This window comes from Symphodus melops, assembly GCF_947650265.1.
Source record: "Symphodus melops genome assembly, chromosome: 21".
NCBI classification, from domain to species: Eukaryota; Metazoa; Chordata; class Actinopteri; order Labriformes; family Labridae; genus Symphodus; species Symphodus melops.
The window spans coordinates 12,923,328-12,944,808 of record NC_136711.1 but is presented as its reverse complement, the minus strand read 5'-3'; the positions used below and the strand labels follow the sequence as shown (position 1 = coordinate 12,944,808).

Sequence of the window (21,481 nt, the reverse complement as noted above, 5' to 3'; positions counted from 1 at the left end):
TTTTTTATGCAGAGTTGTTAAAAACATGATTGTGAAACATTTGATCTTATAAATGGTGTCAAATATTGAAGCATAAAGGTCAAATCATGAAAAAAAAATTCCCTATACAGTCAAAACAGGGCTTTTTTCCCATCATACCACAATGTGGAAAAATTAATTCCAAGCGAGAACAGCAGTTTCCCCGAATTGTCACGCTTAAGCCACAACAATAATTGAGAAAAGGACTGGCATGGACAGGGATAAATTATTTTCTGTTGTCTGTATTTGATCATACATGGTTGGTGTGGTTTAAAAACACAAATACAGAGACAGCGTGCTGAGTGAATAAAGCCGGTGCCCATCTTTCAAAATATTCATTTATTTTTGTTGATTCCTTCCAGATTGTCCTCTTTCTGACGGTGTTCGGTGACAGTATGTGTGTTGATCCTCACGTGCTTTGAGGATTTACACACACTCGCACACACACAACAAAAAAAAAGAAAACACAGAGCTTTGAAGCACATCTGTTCAGTCACAAGTTAATTCAAAGCAAACAGCTGAGATTTGAGAATGACAGGCCGCTTTTCTCAATGGGGTTTGCTGAGGAGAAGGAGGACGTTTTTAACCCAGAGGATGGATGTTTGCATGCTGAGTGAATGATGCTGCACAGAGCTTATCTTTATTACAGTTTAAGTCAGGATTAAGGGCTGAAGATTTCCATTGAGGTTTAAAAAAAGAGGGAAGAAGAGTCTTTTTTTTTTTGTACATTTGAGCCAAAGAAAAAACATGTCTAATATGACTTAACATGGTAAATTCAGAGCTTTGAAGTTTTGGAAATGCGGTTTGGATAGTATTTCACCTCTCCTCTTGTGCATCACTCTGCCCTATTAGGCTGCAGAATGGATAGTGAGCATGTTTAATGGATCAGCCTCTTTATTAGGGACAAGCAGAGAAGGATGAGCTACAAGAAGAAAGCCCAATGAGAAGCCATTAAAAATAGATAAAGAGAAGAGCTGCCAGCGCCCGAACTGGATCCGACACAGGGAATGGTACTTTGTTACATCCTGAGAGCCAGCCTTTTACTTTCACTGCCTCCATTTTTTTTTCTGCCTCTTCTCTCCAAATCCTGCTCACCTGTGCTGTCTGCTGGACAACTTAGTCCTACATGTTTCAACAACTTTTCCCAGCAGACTTTAGTGCCTGCATGTTCTTTTGCTGTTTTTTTTTTTTTGAATGACCTTATGCACACTGTACAGAAAAATATCTATATCCATTCACCACTTTTTTTTCCCCCTTGTCATTCTTCTCTCAGAATCTTATTATTCAGACAAAATGTTATAAACTTCTTTTCTGGCTTGAGGAAACACCCACACAGCTGCTGAATCGGCTCAACTTTTTCCAAGATTTTTCCTACGCCCCCACAAGAAAACTCATACATATCTGTGTATCTCTGAAAGATGTTTGCCTTCTTCTGACTCCGGATTTGCATAAAGTTACTCTTGCTTAGGGATACATATATGAAAGATGTGTTTTATTTGCCTAAAAATACTTCAAGATAATAACCAAAGATTTCTTCATCTTCTTTCATTGTTCCACAAACAGTCTTGCTTATTTACCTGCAGTTGAGGTCACTAAGACGTATAATGAAAAATGCCCAAAAATGATGTATAGTTGAAGCTCTTCTAGTTTTTTTCCTCGTTTCTCAGAAGATCTTTAATACCCCAGCACCATTGTTGGTCCCATTCTCCAGCTCCACATAAATCACTGTGACAATTATAAAGAAAATCCAGCAAAAAAAAAAAAAAACTGTCCTGTAGACATTTTAAAAGGAAAACTGTGTTCAAAAATGCACCAAACCTTTACTGTCCTCTTAAAAAAAGACATTTAACACACCAAGTGATATAAAGAAATATAATGCATTCCTCTCAGTTATCATGCCCAGATTCTCAGGTTTCTTAATGTAATTCCAATAATAAATATTCAATGAAGGATAGATTAATCAAATTAACAGCAGTATCGTGTTTCGTTGCATACTGTAAAACTAATGCAGGCAGGCTCATTAAGAATAGATGCCATTTAAACAAGTGTTCCTATTAAGCATCATAGCTAGACGTATATCATGGGTCGGCTATAAGCTGTGTTGTTTGCCTGGGTCAAAGTGAGTTAAGACGGGTCTTTACTTTTGTGTGTTTAACATCAAGTCCTCATGAAAAACATCTCCGGGCTTATCCTTTTAATCTGCTCTTAGCTGCCTTTATCCCGAAGCCTTAAATCTCCCATGAGGATACTGTGAGGGGCTGAGAGGGCAGCAGAGACCAGCTCCATCCAGACGAGACAAACTCGAGGAAATTGAGTCCTTAAAGCTCTTACAGATCCTACTCCTAGAAAAGTAGATATGGAAAAGAAAAATTCTGGATATTTCTACCTTCATTACTCTGAATGTAAACCCCCTGACGAAACTGCACAATAGCACCCAATTTCAACTGAATACAATAGCCTGCATTGAGCAACATGCAGGTAATCCATCTCTCCTTCATTTGCAGGCATTCACACAAAAGCCATGTGCTGATAGTGGCACTATAGGGTGTAAAGGGTGCTGTCAGCTGCTCCAAAAGCATCCTCCCTCCCTATCTCGCTCCTCTCTCTCTCTCTCTGTCTCTGTCTCTCTCTCTCTCTCTCTCTCTCTCTCTCTCTCTCTCTCTCTCTCTCTCTCTCTCTGTCTATACCCCCACCACAGATGAAAACAGGTCTCCACAGAGGATGCTGGCATCTCATTGGCTGTGATATTTCACAGGAGTGGAAAGAGAGCAAGAGATGAAGGTGGAGAGGAAGCTGAAGAAGATGCAACTACTCTGCCACAGCATCCTGGCAGAGCGCTGAGCTGAGGGATAGAAGAGGTGCCCACACATGAGCTCTTATTTTTGTCTTTTCAATTCTCTGTGTCCATGGACATGTTGAAGATTTAAAGGACAACTCCTGACATGTTGCAGCTAAAATGACTCTTCAGGAGGGGAAACAGCTGGGAGGACTGATCTGAAGATTTTTGGATCTCAATATCACCTGGTATGGTTTGCAGCTCCAGGTGATCTCATTGTCTGCCCTACCTATATTCGAACCTGCATTTCACTGCTTTCAGGGAGCTTTTAAAATCTTCCCGGTTTGCTTTGTTGTCTTCAGAAGAAGCCTTGCTCGAGGAAAAAGGGAGGCTGCTTTTTCTGTAAATGTGTGTCCCAGCGATAGGCACTGGACTGTCACCCTCAAGTCTCCTCCTGCACCCACTGAGAGCTCCTGGAAGCCCCCTGCTGTGCAATTGGGATGGTTTGACATCCAGCCAGCAGTTGGCTACCCCACATCTGGGTCAAGATGCCAGTGATGAAGGGCCTCCTGGCCCCGCAAAATACCTTTCTGGACACCATCGCTACTCGCTTCGATGGAACCCGTAAGTACTCTGAGGACTACCTCTTTTTTGTACTTTTGAACAGACAATTCTTGCATGACGAGCTATAAATAAAATATTTTTAACCCCACTAAGGGCAATTAGTTTGGAGCAGTTTATGCACATACATAAAACACATGAACTCCATAAAACACAACAACAAACAGACAATTCTACGTAGGAGCTCAAGTATAGAATACTCTCAAAGATGAATACTTACTAAAAGGAAGGCTGAAACTGAAAAAGAAGTTTAAAATTAAGCCATAATAGTCTCAGAGCAGTTTACGGAAGGTTATCAGCAAAGGAGGGTAAGAGAGGGAGAGATGAATCTGTTCTCCTGTAAGTCCCTGTAGGTGTGTTTTAAGGCACCCAAACACTGGCTTCCTAAAACCACATCTTCTCACTGTTCCAAAGTGAAAAGATGTTTGTACTTTAACAGTATATTCGACCATCAGGAAATCATGCTGTCTTTCCACATTGATTTACCTCCAAATTGCCACAGCCCATCGGGCAGTGTTGCACTTTCTGCATGGCTTGTGTCTCTTGTTTTGAACCTTGTGCCACCTCAGGGGAGGCTGTGGCTCGTTGTAAACAAATACCGCTGGGATGTCTTTGTTTGCTCACTCATCGATTCAGCCCTCTTCTCCCCTTTGCTAGACACAACAGCCTGAATGAATGGCTGGATGGCTCACTGATAGTCGCCGAGCTGGTTTGACTTACGAATATTTAAAAAGGGAAATTGATGATGTTTCTGTGTAAGTGGTGTGTTGGGTATACAATTATAGCTTTATCTTGTGAGTCAGGGGTTCTAATGAGGTGTTAGTAAATCTCTTAACTCCCATCAGGAATATTTCTCTTATCTTCAGTTTCAGTGTACTTCAAGAATCTAATTCAGAGATTTGTGGGATGAAGAGACGTTGAATATGGGAATGACGTACACTGTGCATGGTTCAGCTGGAGGAGCAGGGTCATGCCCTCATGATACATCTGTCCTGATGAAGGGTACTTGTGCTAAACATGGACTCCCTGCCAACTCTAGAGGGCTGACTCCTCTCTGACCTCAAAGTAGAAAGACACAAGAAGGCAAATGAAGAAAAAAAAAACTAATTTTAATGCTAATTACCTTTGAATCTGTACAACCATTTTTTAACACAGTTAGGTTTAGGAAGAATATCAACAAATTCATCCCCTTGAATAAATAAGATGGTAGGCCATTTTCTCTCCTCTTATGAATTTTCTTGAATGATATGTAGAAAACAGTAGTGATTTTCCTGAATTCTTGAGACAAGATGACTTATAGAAGTATTTTCGGAGCAACGGTTACTTTCAAGTACAAGATAAAAACATGTTCATAGCAGCAGGATACATGTCTGATCGACTTGCCAGATTTTTGCCAATTTCAACCCATTCTTGAAGACGCCCTGGGGCTCAAAGGGTGGCAGACTGCCCGCAGCTCAAAATAGCTTCTTTCCTGTTGCCAGGGCGACAGGGTCCCGCCACTTGACATGGATGATGCTTGAACACATTGGGTCTATGAGAAACAAAAGATGGTCCGCTAAAGAGACAGCACTTAAACTTCTCCCCCCGAATGAGGACTTTAAGAAGGCAGCTGGTCTGTTGTTTCAGGAACAAGCGGCATTGTGGGTCGTGCAGCTGTGACCACTTCTGAAGTCAAATTGTCTTGAACCTGCCGCAAGTGAAGCTGGTTTTCAATGTTAAAAATTGTAGTTCACAATCTTGATTAAGTACAGTAGTTTCCTTTAAACTAAGGATAATATATCATGAAGTAACACTACAAGTCTATTTTCACATTCACTTGAAGGAGGAAAGTTTATTTTTACAAAATTATGATTTTATATACTGAGAATTAGATGATTATTGCAACTCCAATAAAAACTCAATAACTCAATAAAAATCAGCTCTTTTTTTTTTTTGCAAACAGAGTATTCTTAAATGTCTGGAGAATCTACTTTAGTTATTTCTTTAATCGACTTTTTGACAAATTTTCCTCCTGAAGTGAAGTGTTAACAGTCAGACCGACAGCGAGAGACTGTGAAGATCAGACACCTGTTCCATTCAGTGCTTGTTTTGCCTTTTGGGTTCAGTTAGACCTTGTTTATTACACACACCATAACACATCATAAAAAAAGTGATGTTCACTTGAACAATGCCTTCAACTCTTTGAAATGAACTTTATTTCAGAATAATGGAAACATGTAGTTTAAAAAGTGCTTGTATCAGCAAAACCATAGAGAGCTGACTGAGCAGTCAAAAAGTCGAACGCTGTCAAACATTTTTAGTAATTGTGTCACTGACCATATTCGCTGTCCAGACTAAAACAACAAGCAATCAATCAAGCATCAACATTTTAAACGTTTTACATTTTCACACATTTCTACTATGTTCAATATTTCATGACTACTTGTGATGATTTAAAAAAAAAAAAAAAAAAAGTTCAGAACTTGCTACACCAGATAAACTTGACTTCTTATTCAATAAAAGACTAGAAGCAAACATGATTACACTTGATGAATTTGTTGCATTTGTTGTGCGATGGGACATAATGATGCAAAATATTCACACAATATTACAAAGCTGTAAGACAAAACAAAAATATGATATATATTGAATATTATTAGTTTGAGAGCTGATATAAAATATCAAACAACATAGAAAGGAGACAGATAATATTGTAGAGATGAACATATTGTGTATGCGTTAATATGGAACTATTTATAAATCAAACAATCTTGTTTAAGATGTAATAACTGAATATATACAAAACACTACAACTACTACATTGAATAACACGTTAATAAGTGAACATTTTAATTAGGAATATTATTTACATTTTCCTGGAAAAAAAACCCACTTGATGCATGATGCATGTCACATACTGTATTCCACACTTGTGCACTTATTATCAAATATGTCTGTCTAACATAGCGCCTTGCTTATTCTTTCATTTTCAGCACAGTTTATTTAAGATATTTATGTAAAAAAAAACAACCTCTTGTCTGTATAGATACCCAGACTGCTTTCAGTTTGCAAAACAAAACCACAATATGCCTGAGAGTAACATTAACTAACTCTACAACAGGTCTTAAAAACAGCCTCACATCCCATATTTTAATGGCATCACAGAGTTCCAGTGTAATTTTTGCAGCTTGTGCCTCTAATGGAGAGTTGTTCATGCTCATATTGATTGGTCTGTGCTCAACCTCAGCGTTTAACCTTTGTACAACTGAAAGCAATTGAATGTTGATTTTAATACAAAAGTTCCTTGACTGAAAAATTGCCTGTCTCGGTCATGAAACGCTCGACACACTATGCTCGCAAATTTTCACAGGTTAGTTCAGTAACCTTTGGCACTGCACAGCGCAGCAACTGGCTCTTGGCAAAGTCAGCGTTCGATGGTCCCTGAGGGTTTGTGTGCACGTTTGTGTTTATATGTGTGTTTGTATGTAAGTGCCTCCATGGGCTCAGGGCTTTTCTGTTTGTCAAGTGCTTATATGCTGATTTCATATGATATGTGTCCATATATGTGCGACAATCATATATTGATCGCTGAAGGGGAAACTCTCAGTGGTCAAAGGTTGGGACCACATTGACGAACAACACTGCTGAAAATGTATTTTTGCTTCAGGGCATCTCAAAAGGGCAGATATTTCTTGTCACACATTTCTTCAGCCCTCCACATTTATACTTGAAAGTCAAAAGCGCTTCACGAGAGATGTTTGTTTCTGTGTGTGCTACATCATAAATGCCTGTCCTTTACACCCACTTCTCACATCCCCCATCTATATGACCTACCCGGTGGCGTTTATACATTGACTTCAGCGCTGGCCCAGTGTGGCAGTGTAACCACGGGGCAGCTGCAGGCAGAGATAAGAACGAGGTTTATTTTCCCCCTTAAACACTGTTCTTATTCAAAGGCCACAGAGGAACCAAAGAAGAGACAGCGTAGACTGTCAGACTGAACCTTACTGAGCTCAGCTGATGAATGGCTCTAAAGAGGCAGCGAGAGACAGGAGCTGGTGAATGGATGAATCTGCTGTAGGGGCTCATCTATTTTTCCTCTTGAATTAAATATATTTGGCATTGTAAAAGTCTCAACCTGATAATCATATCTTACAGCTTTAAACCCTGTCTTCTCCTACAGTAGACATACTGTCTGTTTTTTTTAGTAAGACACTTAAATCTAAATCCAATCCTGATGTGAAGCTCTGCACCATGCGTGGCAAGCTACGCCTCCAGTGTTGTGTCAATGTAGGTGTGAGTTGGCATGATGCTTTGTGTAGCACTGTGCATCCCTTTGAGAATTAAGACATGACACAAATGCAGTCTTTTTGGGGTTCTAGATTCAGTCAACAACAACAAAGATATTTTCGTCTAACAAGCTCTAGATAATAATAAATTTCATCCCAATTCCGTGAAATCACTGATATTACAAAAACAACAATTGGTTGATGTGTTCTGTCATGCCTTTTTACCAGTGTAGTAACCTTTTCCCTTGAAAGTCTACTTCCTCTTGTCGCTCTTAACCTTCTGCCACAATAAGTAATTACATGCTGCTGGATGGTGATTAGCTGGTGAAGCAGTGGCCAACCCTCATCTGTCTTTTATATATAACAAGGAGCTAGTGACACTTGGGCACATTGCAGGCGGGCTGCTAGCAGTTAGCTGTAGCATGTAGCATCATCATGTCAGATTACAGTTGTAGCAAGTCAGCACAGATGTGTAATTAAGGAAGCTGGCGCAGCAGAGCGGCCACTCAAAGCAATATCCCTCAGAGGATTTGTGCCTTAGAAATGAGGCATTGTCAACAGCCTACTTCACACACAAATAAAGAATCTCATGAAGTGTTTATCAAGCAGCCTACACATGGGTGACAAATTGCTTGTTTAAGATCAAAAAGAAAAGACTGGAAACTGGATTTAGTAAAATCTATGACCTAACAAATTCCTTAAGATTAATTTTAGATTTTAAATGCAACATCATACTTGTTTCCTGGTAAAAAAAAAAAAAAAAAAAAGATGTGCCAAGAAACGGGGCATGCATGAATGAAAAGAAAAGTTACTTGGTTTATTTGATCGCCGATAATTTTTAGGTTTGAATAATACCACCATAAAACATACACATTTTTACAATTAATAAAGATGTAAATTGGTAATGTTAGGAGTTAATGGGGACTGAGCAAAGCTGACTGGGTCCCCCTTTTTAATATGTATGCTAAGTTTACTGTCAGGCTACAAAGAGTATGAGCCATATTAGCATGCAGACATAAGAGCATCCCTGTTTGGTTTGCAATCAGTTAGGTCTACAGTACATAAATACTACAGTACTAAGTGAATACACTGAGACTGTGTCAAACATCCTAACTTGAATCCTAAGTGCTCAGAATTATGCCATGAACTTCAATGATGCAGAACATAAGTTTTTTCTCCATCGTGACTTGTTGGTTTTAATATCTGCTCAGAAGATGATTTATGACTACACCTGCCTTTGGCCTATTTGAAGTACAGATTTAGGGACGCTAAGTAAAGATGCTCCTATTCTTAACATTACATAAACCTGAGATGAATGCAGTTGCCTTCCAAGACTTTCTGGTGCACTGTAACTTGTAAAGTTAGAAATTTATAGAACATAAAAAAAGAGGGCATGGCTGTTGGGTTTTTCTTTTCTTTTCCAACTCGATATAGGCTGTGACTTTGTGTTCTGACAGGTGGATATTTTTTTATAGATGTGAAAAATCAAAAAAAAAAAAAAACAGAGATCCGGCGTTGCTTTCCTTTGCAGCTGCGACATTAAAGCAACAGGTAATACTCTCTGTTCATGAAACATTTGCAGTCCACGATCTGCAGCAGGATATAGAACAGAAATATCTTCCTCCTTATTGAGCGGCAACTGTAGCAATGCATCTCACAGGCATAAAATCCCCTCTGCTTGTTGATGGATCCAACTAATGCTTGTCTCTTTCTATAATTCCACAGTGACAGTTTAGTTGCTGCTCACTGCACTATCCGAGAAAGAAAGGTTGTCACTGCTCAGAAAAGACATCCCCCTATGGATTGCTTTCTGCTTAGGCTAGCCAATTAAAATGCTAGATTGTGGAGAGTGCTGCAGCAGCTGCTTAATACTCCTGCTTCTTAGAGTTGCCCTCTGTAAAATCAGGAGAATTGAGACGATTCTGTATGTATGTACATTTGCTGCCTCTCTACTTGGCATTTAAAAGAAACGAGGTCTGGTGTTTTGAGAGAAGCTGTAAAATGCAGCCAGTTACTAAGGGGAAGCGGAAGTTTTATGCCTTTGCAGGGAGGGATTCTTGCAAAGACTTAGCCAGCGAATATCAACTTATATTTCCTTAAATATGTAATTCCAGCTAATCAGCAGATAAGGTCTGATGTTACACCTTATTAGTAGATTATGAATAAATGGAGGATAGATTAGAGGTGTAGGGGGGCTCTAATTTACATTTAATTAAGTGTGAAAGGTACTCCTGGAGAGCATGTGGAAATATTGTGGGTTAGCTCAGCTCATTTGAAAAAACAAACATGTTTATCTATAGGACATATGCACTGCAAGTGATTCTACTGATTTCTACAGTATGTTTTGCTTCATATTATAAACTGTGTCAATCAGAGCCACTCTGTTGAAATAATTTTCCACAACCATAAAGGGGCTCTTGAAATGGCTGAGCAGGACTATATGGGGAAATCCAAAGTTCAGAGAGGGGGACAGATTTGTTGGGTATTTTTCCCTTCATCGAATACTGCCAAATTAATTAAGTCCAAGTCAATTTAAGTCCCTACATTAGTTTTTATCTTGCTCAAGCACCACTGAGTGTGCTGCTGTGTTTTGAAACGTGAAAGAGAAGCACAGAAAGAACTGTCATGTATTTCAAAGCCCTTTTCACTGGTTGCTCTGGCAAACAGAAACCCAAACAATAAAGCTACACTGCAGCATAAAACCTGCTCTTGCTTAGCAAGGCCTCGTGTATGTAGCAATAGAGGTAAATTGTCAAATTATGTCTGTCTTCAAAATGTATGTAGGTATACAAAAGAAACGTTCAGTGTGAGTGAACAAAAGCAGCAAGAAAACAGCCTGCCACTGGGGAACTGTCCGTGGTGCTGAAATCAAGGCAAACAAAGGTTTTGTGTTGAATAAACAGTACAGCCCAAGAGCAATATCCACATCATTGTGATCCTGCACTCAAGAATAAATCTTCTCCCAAATTAATTTCACATTTATGCGGATCTCATGAGATGGATCTCAACCAGGTCAATGAGTCACCTTGCGTTTTAATCTAATATTATTACCTTGAGATATGCACTCAAGTGCTGATAATGAAACATGAGAGAGGCAGATGTTGACAATACTTTATTTTTTAAATAAGATTTTTAGATGAGATCAAATGCAATAGCATTAATAAAAAAAGGTTTTTGGTATATTTCCTTTAAAAACATCAAATTTACATTTCTTTTCCAGTCGCTTCTTTAAAGCAGTCTTACATTTGCAACTTTTAATGAGACGTTGTAATGCAGCAGTTGGTATGAGGTCATTCTTTATAGTTTTTTTCTTTTCATTCATCCATCGTATTTTACAATCATTTTTTTCTGCCTCCATGCTCTCTACTATTATGCAACCAGTTTTATTTAAATTCTACAGTCTGGACCTTTATCATGGTTATGTCATCAAATCTAGTAGCAGAGGAATACGTGGGAATCATTCACTAACCTTTGTGCTCCTTTGAAATTGCAGTCAGTGGTTTTAATATCTTCAGTCAGCAGCCCAGTTCCTTCAGTAGCCAACATCAGTAGTCATGGCCACCACCAGCAGTAGGAATCAAATGATGACACCCGAGGAAAATTAATTTTAGCTCCAAATGAAGTCTACACCGAAGCCTGATTCATGTTTACTTTGAACTTGGGAAGTAATTTTTAATTAAATCTGCAAAGCTTTGACTTGAGTTAAAAGAATTTAACCAACTTTGATTTTATTGCAAGAAACAAACTAGAGATTGATGCATCTGACTGTTTCTGAATTGTGACCGAGAGACAGATTCAAGCAAAAGAACCCCTCAAAATGTCCTAATTTTGACTAATGTTCCTTTCTATAATGCTCCACTTCTTACACGCTATTCCTTTCTACCCCCCTTTTAGACAGTAACTTCCTGTTGGGTAACGCCCAGGGCCACCGTGGCTACCCCATTGTCTACTGCTCGGATGGTTTCTGTGAGCTGACCGGCTTCACCAGAACTGAAGTGATGCAGAAGAACTGCAGCTGTCGCTTCCTGTACGGGGCCGACACCAGCGAGCACATTGCCCAGCAGATGGAGAAGGCTCTCGAGGGCCGAGAGGAGTATCAGGCCGAGGTGCACTTCTACAAGAAAAATGGTGGGTGCAAACAAAGGAGGCTTACTTGATCTTAGCATTGTTTCATTTATAAGTAGAAAGGTTTATTTTTTTCTGTTCATCAGACTCTCAAGACATGTTTTGATCTTTTTTTTTTTTGGTTAGATTATCTGATCAGTAGTTGGTGTGAAATGTATACTGTATACACATCACGAAGAGAACAGTTAATTTTGGTGAAAGCCTCAGAGTGATTTAGAATTTTAAACACAGCGGGTCAGCAGTGCATTACATGCTCTTTATTATGAATACAAAACCTTTAGATGGAGAGAAAATGTTCAGCTGATGGGTTCTGCTGGAAAAATACTGCCTCCGTACTGAGCTTAAAGTCAGCCCCCATTCAAATATTTTCAAAGCGAATCATATATTCCTTAATGCAGAAAAAACCGACAGAGTGTGTGTGTGTGTGTGTGTCTGTGTGTTTATTAAAGTAGCATTAGTCTGTATTTTAACTAATTCCCTCTTACTTGTAGCTGAACTTTGACAAAGTCTCTGGCTCTAAATGAGATGTCATGTATGAAAAGAGAACATACAACACTGTTTCAGCTTCTATAACTAATAACTGGCACACAGGATTATGTTTCCCTTTAACAGAAAGCCAAACCTGCAGCTTCGAAGTAAAGAACAGCTTACTATGCTGGTGGATTGCTGAATCTGTACTATGACAGAATGATACTTCTTTTCGTTCTAATAGTACAGTAAATCCCTTAAAATGTTGCAGTTGTCCTTCATATGAAATGCTGAAAGACAGAATTGAGCTGTTGAAAAACAGAATGCTATAAACTCAATCAGATTTTATTAGTGTTGGACTTTTCATATTCCAGACATTTTTTAATAAAAAAGTGTAGCACATATAAAGAAAATTCATAAAAAAATATGCATAAGATTAAAAAAAGAAAAAAAAGAACTGGAAATAAACAAATGTATGAGTGGTGTTGTGGAGGCAAAACAAAGACAACAAACCAAGTTGGTGATGACAAGCCAGAGTGAGAGAAAGACTCAGGAGTCAACTTGAATACGCAGGCGCATGACATGAAATGAACCGGCTCCGCCCCTCTCTATCTGAACACTACCTGAATGGGGAGAGACACAAGGCAACAGGAGGAGCACTGACACAGTCAGAAGGTCGTCACAAGTATAAAACTGGTACATTTAAATAAAGCAAATTAGATCATAATAAAATTGAGGATCTGAATAATACAATAAAATGCACCCACATGCAGGAAGCACACAAAATTCTCTCTAACAAGATCTAAACAAGTCATACACAAAGCTTCTCTCATGTTGTTTTCACACCAGTAGCTTTGTGCTAAATTATGACAATCCTCTTTCTTTCCCTGTCTTTGCCTCACACACACATTCAGAAGCCCACTTGGGGCACACTGTAGGAGATGTGCGACATCTGTTTGGCAGTGAATAACAGTTTCTACTAATGAGAGCGCCGGGTTATGGCAGGGTCTTGGATCTATTGGTGCTACTTTCTTGCTTGACTTCTCTGAGCACAATCCTCCCTTACACGTTCCATATCTAACTTTGAGTGTATTTATAGAAACTCTGTGCCAGTACTTGACAAGGATTCACAGCTCAAAGATAGTGAGTGTTGGCATGACCAAGGGAAATCACAGGCCTGTTGGAGATTCAGAGAGGAGAAATCCTGCACTAACTGAACATGTCTGATTACGTTCCAGGTATGGCCTTCTGGTGTCTGTTAGACATTGTGCCAATAAAGAATGAAAAGGGAGAAATGGTGCTCTTCCTCTTCTCGTTCAAAGACATCACTGACACCCATGGAAAGGGACACCACAACAGCAAAAAAGACGGTAGGTTCACACCCTGTTTACAAAGAAAATGTCCTGTTATTTGCTTATTTGGGAGATGATTTATAAGTAGGCTGTCTTCTGGTCCCAGGCGTTCATTTTCTTTGTGCACTCCTGTTCATCATTGTCATATTCTGCCCAGCAGTTTTTTGTGCTGGTGTTAGTTCACTGAACTCGTACAATGTTTTTGCAATGGGGAGTGTGATTTGGGTGGCGGTGTGTTTTTAAGTGGAACCTTGGCCCAATCTGCCACAAATATTACACACCATGCCAGGGGAAATAAACTGTCCATTTGTTACAATGCAAAGGAATGACAGCCAATTTTACAAGAACCGTTGTGTTTTTGGACTCACTGTAATAGTGATACAAATGATTAACTGTGTGATTTCATTTATATGCTAACTGACAATGACTGTGCAATAGGGTCAGAGGACAAGAGGCGAAGGAGGAAGAGTAGTACTCACTTCAGCGAAGCTAGGAAGCGAGGACGCACCATGTTGTACCATCTGACCAGACAGTTCTCCCAAGGAGGAAAAGGAGACGTCAACCTCGGCGGCGTGAGTACTCTCATGTTTTTAAATGTAGATGGATCGATGGATAGATGGATAAATAGATTGATTAACAAGGTATTAAAGGCCCTCACTGACAGTGAGGTGTCTTTGGCAAAAGTGAAGGAATCTTCATCACCTTTAAAAAAAATCCTTGTTAGATAAGGCATTCTTCCAACTACCTAAAGGAACATAGTCTCACTACAGTCAGTTTCATTGCTGCTTGTCTTATTTCGAGAGAATAAAGAATCCAAGAAAAATGTGATCCATTAGCATGAGCTCACGCTTAGCTCTCTGACACAGCAGGACCAGTGTTTCTAGGGGAGCACCATATTCAGATAATTCCACTCGCTCCATGCTCCCTTTGGGCACTCAGCTACCAACTGGGTCTGTTCTTAAAACTGTTTTACACTTTGTGTTGTTTCTTTCCATGGGGCTAAAAGCAATTCTTATATTTCTGGGATAAATTAATATTAAAGCCTGTGAAGTGTGTGAAACGGGCGGCTACAAGCAACATGTAAAAAGGACAAATGCCGAGAAATAGAATGATGTTTTTTGCTGTAATTAATTCACCCTTTGGGTGTCTGAGTTTTAAACCCCTGTTTACTTTTTGAAGTTTGAGTAGTAGCTACTCTTTTTCAGTATCCTTACATTTTAATAGCATACTACATTTCCTTTCTCAGTTCTTGAACAAAAATGTTGATTTGGAAGAATGAGCCGTTTGTGACTCAAAATAAGGGGATTGAAATGACTGTATGCATTTTGTCAGGAATGTAAAAAAGAAGGTGTTTGGAAAATGTAATTCACATTCACAAAAACATATTCACATGTTATTAGGTACAGTATATTCAAAACACGTAGGATTTACTTTTACTCTTGTATTTAGAAGTTAAATTGTTAGTGCTGATAAGAGTTTGCACTTTCGTCTTTTCTTTAGTTTTATATTATTGTAACATACATAGCTTCGAGTTTTATTTAGAAAAGTTAGTTTTGATGATAAAAGAACACAAATAACACACATTTGAAATTAAGTATCAGACTGACATAGCTGTCTGATAAGGCAGAGATAAATTCCCTTCCCTCATTTGTCAAGCCTTGTGTTTCCCTGCTTCCAATCACACCGACTTACAGATGGCATATTTCCCTGACACCACACACACACACACCTGTTCCAAGATTGCAAACACACAACACCATTAACAAAAACATTCACACATGTACAACAGACCGTGAATGATGGCTTGCCCTCGGGGGAGAGTGGAGACAAACATATGGCTGAACGTTCAAACAGTCTGAATTAGATGCAACAATATTCATGTTTAATTTTATTCAAGATCTCCCAGCACGAGTCTGTATTGTCACACCATCACAGTTTTTCTCACACATACAGGATATAAAAATGTAGGAAAGACAACTTAAGCCATTAGATCCAAACAACCTAAAACTACAAAAATTGCCTTGACAGCCATTTTACCTGTATGTGTAATAAGGTATCTTGACTGTCAGTACCATAATGCACTATGGTGCATGTTCAAAATGAATGCAACCTGCTTGTTTTTTATAATGCAAAATAAAACATTTACTCTGTAGAACATAAATTAGATGTTTGTGAAAGGCTTTTTTTGTTTGCTTTTCTGGGTCAGCGTGTCAAATTGGATCTTGTGATTCTTTCAGTTCTTTCAGAAAACCTGCAGACATGTCACCTGTGTCAAACAGATAATATGCAGGTTAAATGGAAATACCATTCAAAGCTATTATGACAAGCAACTATTGAAATAAAAGGCACAAGTGTTGGATTTGTATATGTTATGGTATTCAAATGGATTTCCCACTTGTGTTCATTTATGTAAATAGTTAGTACACATATGGATGAATCCTTCCAGCTATTATTTAAAATGAAAGGACAAATCACAAGTTGTTCCATGAAAATAAAATAAAATTTACAAAAAGTAAATACTGTATACCAACCATCTGTTTTGAAAAAGTGTTAAACTATTTATTTTGCAGCCCTGAGAATAAAGTCAAAATTCTGAGATTAAAGTCAGAATCGAAAAAAACAAGTGTCCTAATCCTCTTCTGTAGATTTATGATTGTTTGTTTTTGTTTTGTCTTGTTTACATTTTATAAGTTTTATAACTGATTATTTGAGTAACCAATGAAAAGACTCAAATTCATGACACGGCATGTCACAATTGCGCCTGAATTGCTCCAAAATATTATCTTTGAGCTGTTTAAAACCAACTGTAACACAAGATAAAAACATCTCCCTGTTTATGAGGTTACAACCAGAGAAGGCTTTTCACTTGATGAACAAACATAATGTGTTTTTTTATGAGTAAAATATAAATCGTTTGCTTGTGTCTAGGTTCTACTGCGGATTGATATTGAACTGGAGGTAACCATAGCGACAGCCTTTTTAATTACAGCATAAAGCTAACTAAGCTTCATTCAAGTCAGCATAATAAAGGTAAAGCACAGGAAATAAATGGATAACCTGTTCAAATTTGACTCTGAAGGTTAAAAGTATTTTGTTGTTGTGTGCTGCGCGGTCAGTAGTCCTGACATAAAAGCATTAACATGACAACTTGTTAACGCAAGCTATGGATGACCTCATAATGAATGAAGCAACACACGTCCACGTCCGTTCGCTGCATAAGGGATTTAGTTATGTGTGAAGTTAATTGCCATTGCTGGAGATTTGGACAAGTCATTACCACTCACAAAGTTAGTTTTTATTATTAAAAATTCTGAAAAGCGTTGTATAGGCTTTTTTCTTAATCTCTCAACCTCATCCTTTTCTGTTTTTAGCCTCAACCAGCCTTTTTTTCCCCCCTCAGCTGCTTTACACGTTTTCTCTCCCTCTCCATCTGTCACTCTAACCTCATCTTCTTTTGGCTTCATCCCTCTAGATCCTGCTGTCTCTCCCCATATTGTCTATCTGTCGCTCTGTAGCCCTTATTTTCCATAATAATAATAATAATAATCTCTCTCCTTACATTCATCATTCCTCTCCGTTAAACTTTCACTAACACTTTTAAAGCCCTTGTACTTAAGCAGAGGATCACACACACACTTTCATTGCATTTAGGTGGCAATAGTGTTCTATTTATTACTGCACCAATAGTGTTCAAGAGCAGGATATAAGATTTATGATAGGTTGTAACGTTGTATCTACACCTTGGAAACTTTAACATAAAATTTATTTTGAATAATATTGCATGTGAAATATGATCCAAATAAAATCTCTTATAATAAGCCTAATAATATAACACTAACAAGTGCAAGTGCTACTTTTCTGCATGATGTGTATTTTAACTTATAATACATGATGTTTGTCAAATTGAAAATACCTCTGGAATTGTATATGCTGGACTTTGTATTTTTTTTTTTTAATATGCCAGTCCAACCTTACTTAGGTAATAGTTCAGAAATACCTCTTCCACCATTTCCATCCTCCTACATATTTTTCCATTCTGGTTTCCTTCCTCTCAGTCTGTCTCCTCTCTATCTCCCTTTTCCTTTGTCTCTCTGTCTGTCCCTCAGAAGGAGCTCACTAACAATGTGTTCATGTTCCTCCACACCTAGGCCTGGCACATCTACCCTGACTTTAGGTCTTTAAATAGCAGCACAGCCATGAAAACAGAGACCGAGGTAGAGATACTTTACCAATGGAAATCTGTGAACTGCACATTTTAACAACACGTTGTGTACTGCAGAGGTTTCAAACTTTATAAAATAATACACCAAACGACACCTTTCTCTCAGTGATATTGCTAGTGTGACTTTTTCTTTCTCATACTGACTGAGTTGTTTCCTCTGTTCTGATTGTATAGAACTGTCAACCCCGGTAGTGTATAAGCTACTGTTACCAGTCCAAGGCACACTGTCAAGAAGATTTCGTTTCAAGCATTTCCCAGGGGAGAACCACGATCGCTTTTTTTTTTTTTTTAACTTTGATCTACTTGTCAGAGAACAATAAAAGAGAATATATTGCAATCTGGAGTCTTTTTTCATTCATGACTCTCATACAACTTTACTTCACTGCTAAATTAAAAGCTAATAGTTGTTGACCTGAGTATTTCCCCATGCACTGGTATCAGGTAAATGTTGTCTCTCTATCTTGACACAGTTAGGTATACTGTAGGAAAATTCTGCGTTAACTTTAAGAGTGAATTGAGAAGAGTGGAATATCCTCACACGGTGGTCATAAAACAGTCATCCTTATGTTTTAATCCTACTGAATTTTTGATCACAAATGATCCTATAGAAAAAGGTGATGATGTTTGGGGTGTACAAATAAGGCCAATTATTTTTTTAAATCCTTTTCTGATCATCAGTTTCATAAGCTGTGTACTCTCCTCCATAAAATACATGTTTGTTTTTTATCGGTGCTAAAGCCCAAGGCATGATGGGAGATGTAGTTGGAACTATAAGCTCTGGGCTAAAGTGTGAGATAATGAAGTGTGAACAGCAGCTGTAGCAGTGTAGCATGCTGTCCCATGTGTCCCCACTGTGGCTGAGCTTTTCTTTTCTAATCATTTGGATGTGCTCGGCCGACTGCCTCCAGTGCTAAAGGTCGGGTGGGCGTCCTGACCTCTGTGATGTAAGGCAAATTAAAATCAGTTGCAGCAACAGCTTTTACTGACATGGCTTCAGCAGCCATAGGAGTGTTTACAGCTGTTTATGATGGTCAGCAGGGTCTTTTCTGCTTGATTTTCCACACATCATGACATCCACAAAATGCAGATTGTTGATGTCGAGCTGCCACAATAGATACAGATTTAAAAGTTGAAGCTGAGCACTTTGTGTTGCATTAATTTTGAACTATTTCCTTTCCTTCATTTACATAGTTGAGTTTGCCATTGTTCTTTTTTTTAATTCTTTTTTTTAGAAGAAGTATAAGGTGATCATTGTCTCCCAATTATTCCAAAGAAAGTAATTCCAGTTAAGGCAAGCAGGCAGCTACAGAGCCCTTCAAAAGAAAGCTCATTCTAAGACCCCATTAACCAGCCTCCTTGTTTCTTGCCCACACCTGGTTGTGAAGTGAGCTCACTGTTCTTGAACGGATTATTTCTCATTTATCTGTTTCCTTCCCACTTCTCATCCTGTCTCACAGCTAAGGCTATTTTGTGCCAAGTGCATGGCCCCATTTGGAGAGCTGCAGCCTCATTATGTTTCGAATGGTGTCCTAAAACCCATCAGAAGGAACAATTCATACTTTCTGCAATTGGATTTTTCCCAATAAAAAATTAAATGTGGTGAACGAGGTTTTAGCTCCCCTCATTTTTAGAATAATGGCTCAGCTGATGTTGCACAGGAGACTTAAAGCACTAATGGCAATTTGAGGAATGAAATATAGCCAAGGCCAAGTCATGTATGAAATTATCGGTGGACATTGTTGGTCTTAATTTTTTCCCCCTGACTGACTACCGCTCTATCTCCATTAGTTTGCTTCGTTAATGCACAGCCTTATTAAAGGTGTATCACAGCCCATATGAGACTGCCACAGACAGATAGCCAGCTACATTACCATAACTGTTTCACTTTAGATATCTAATGCACTGAATCATGAGCGGTCAGAGCACAAGAGAGGGCGTTGACATTTACATTGTTTGTTTCTGCAGAATCCTGGCACTGCCGCTTCTGCTTGATTATCATTTATTTTCCCAGGACTCCACCTTGTGACCATCTGGTTGTCAAGTTATACATTCATGCAGCTTCTCTAATGAGCTGTTGTATATTTATCAAGTTAAGCTGTAAAAAGCTGGAAATTCATCAGCTGAAGTATGTGTATGTTAAATATTAATATTCCTCCATGTGGTCTTTCACAGCGCATGATGGATAAGCCTTCAATACCAGAGTACAAAGTGGCAGCAGTGCAGAAGTCACGCTTCATCCTGCTCCACTACAGTGTTTCCAAAGCCCTGTGGGACTGGCTCATTCTGCTGGCCACCTTCTACGTGGCTGTCACTGTGCCCTACAATGTCAGCTTCACGCCCTATGAAGACACACACTCAGATGCACGCTCCACCATTGTCAGTGACATAGTTGTGGAGATGCTCTTCATTGTAGGTAAGCAAAGACCTGGGTTCCTGATTAATTAACTCACATACAGATGTGTTCAAATAGTGGCTCTACAATCATCAGTTTGATTTTACTCAAACAAACAAGCTAGGACTCTTCAAATGTGGAGAAACATAACATTTCAACATACACCTTACAATACATTTGTCTTGCCCTATCTCCTCCTAGAGCAACACGTTAACAACCTGCATCCTTTTCCTCTGAAGGTTTCACCAGTTCCAGGCAACCTAGGTTTAGTTGTCCCTTCAGGATCTAAGTCTCTCACTGGGAATTCTATGATGTTATGATAGCTTGTTAACCTCTAATGGGAAAGAGCCCAAGGGATGGATACATATGCCTCAGCTATCAAACTGTTCTATATGAATCCATTCAGTGAAGATAAACACTTACACCGTACATTTGGGATTGGGACATGACAGAAAATGGTTTGTTCATGGTGATTTCTTTCTTGAGGTATGTTGTTGGAAAGAATAATTAGAACATTGAACAACCTGATAGAGTAAAGCTGTGTGTGCTTTCTAAGATAGTCAAATTATGTTCGATGTAGTTTTGGATGGTTTTAACGCTTTTTCACTAATAAGGGAGGTAACCTACTTGGGGACACATTTGTTGTAAAGGCAATGTATTTTCAAATAAACTTCAGAAGTAGTTCTTATTACAACCCGGTTGTAACACTTGTAACTATGATTACTTCTGTTTTTATTAAACTCTTATTTCGGCCTTTTAATCTCTCAATTTGCAGATATGATCCTAAACTTTCGCACCACCTACGTCAGCCAGTCCGGGCAGGTGGTGTACGAGTCACGCTCCATTTGCATTCACTATGCCACCACCTGGTTCTTTGTGGATCTGGTGGCTGCGCTGCCCTTTGACCTGCTGTATGCCTTCAACATCACAGTGGTGAGTACAACTCTGCGATAACATGTTAGGCCTACATTTGTTTCCCTGCCCTCTGTGACTGCTGACATGGACTGCACATCGATCACTTACAAAGAATGCCTATCCTTGGAAATAATACTCACTCAGAATCATTTCCAAAGGCGGCCTGTTTGTGTGCCGAGTTCCAGAAAGGCAAATTTGTTTGAGAAAAAAAAAACACTGCTTGTCCAAGCTGTTGTATTCAGATGTGTAAATTTACAGTCAAAAAGGGTTTTCAGGTATACAGAGATAGAGGAATACACTTTTTATCTCCCTTTCGTCACCTTT

The 21,481-nt window shown here is 38.8% G+C and overlaps 1 protein-coding gene across 2 annotated transcripts in view; it reads left to right on the top strand.

The window, feature by feature from the left end:
* The first annotated feature begins 2,711 nt into the window (after window positions 1-2,711).
* The window catches only part of kcnh4b (potassium voltage-gated channel, subfamily H (eag-related), member 4b), a 31,047-nt gene continuing 12,277 nt past the window's right edge, over window positions 2,712-21,481 (top strand). The window contains exons 1-7 of one of the 2 annotated variants that reach the window (XM_079333919.1): window positions 2,712-2,876; window positions 2,970-3,418; window positions 11,578-11,811; window positions 13,515-13,646; window positions 14,067-14,200; window positions 20,023-20,263; window positions 21,018-21,175. In XM_079333919.1, coding sequence (XP_079190045.1) covers window positions 3,343-3,418; window positions 11,578-11,811; window positions 13,515-13,646; window positions 14,067-14,200; window positions 20,023-20,263; window positions 21,018-21,175 — 975 coding nt within the window. In that variant the 5' untranslated portion in view covers window positions 2,712-2,876; window positions 2,970-3,342. Of the gene's footprint in view, window positions 3,419-11,577; window positions 11,812-13,514; window positions 13,647-14,066; window positions 14,201-20,022; window positions 20,264-21,017; window positions 21,176-21,481 lie in introns of both variants that reach the window. The other variant, XM_079333918.1, reaches the window with a different exon arrangement.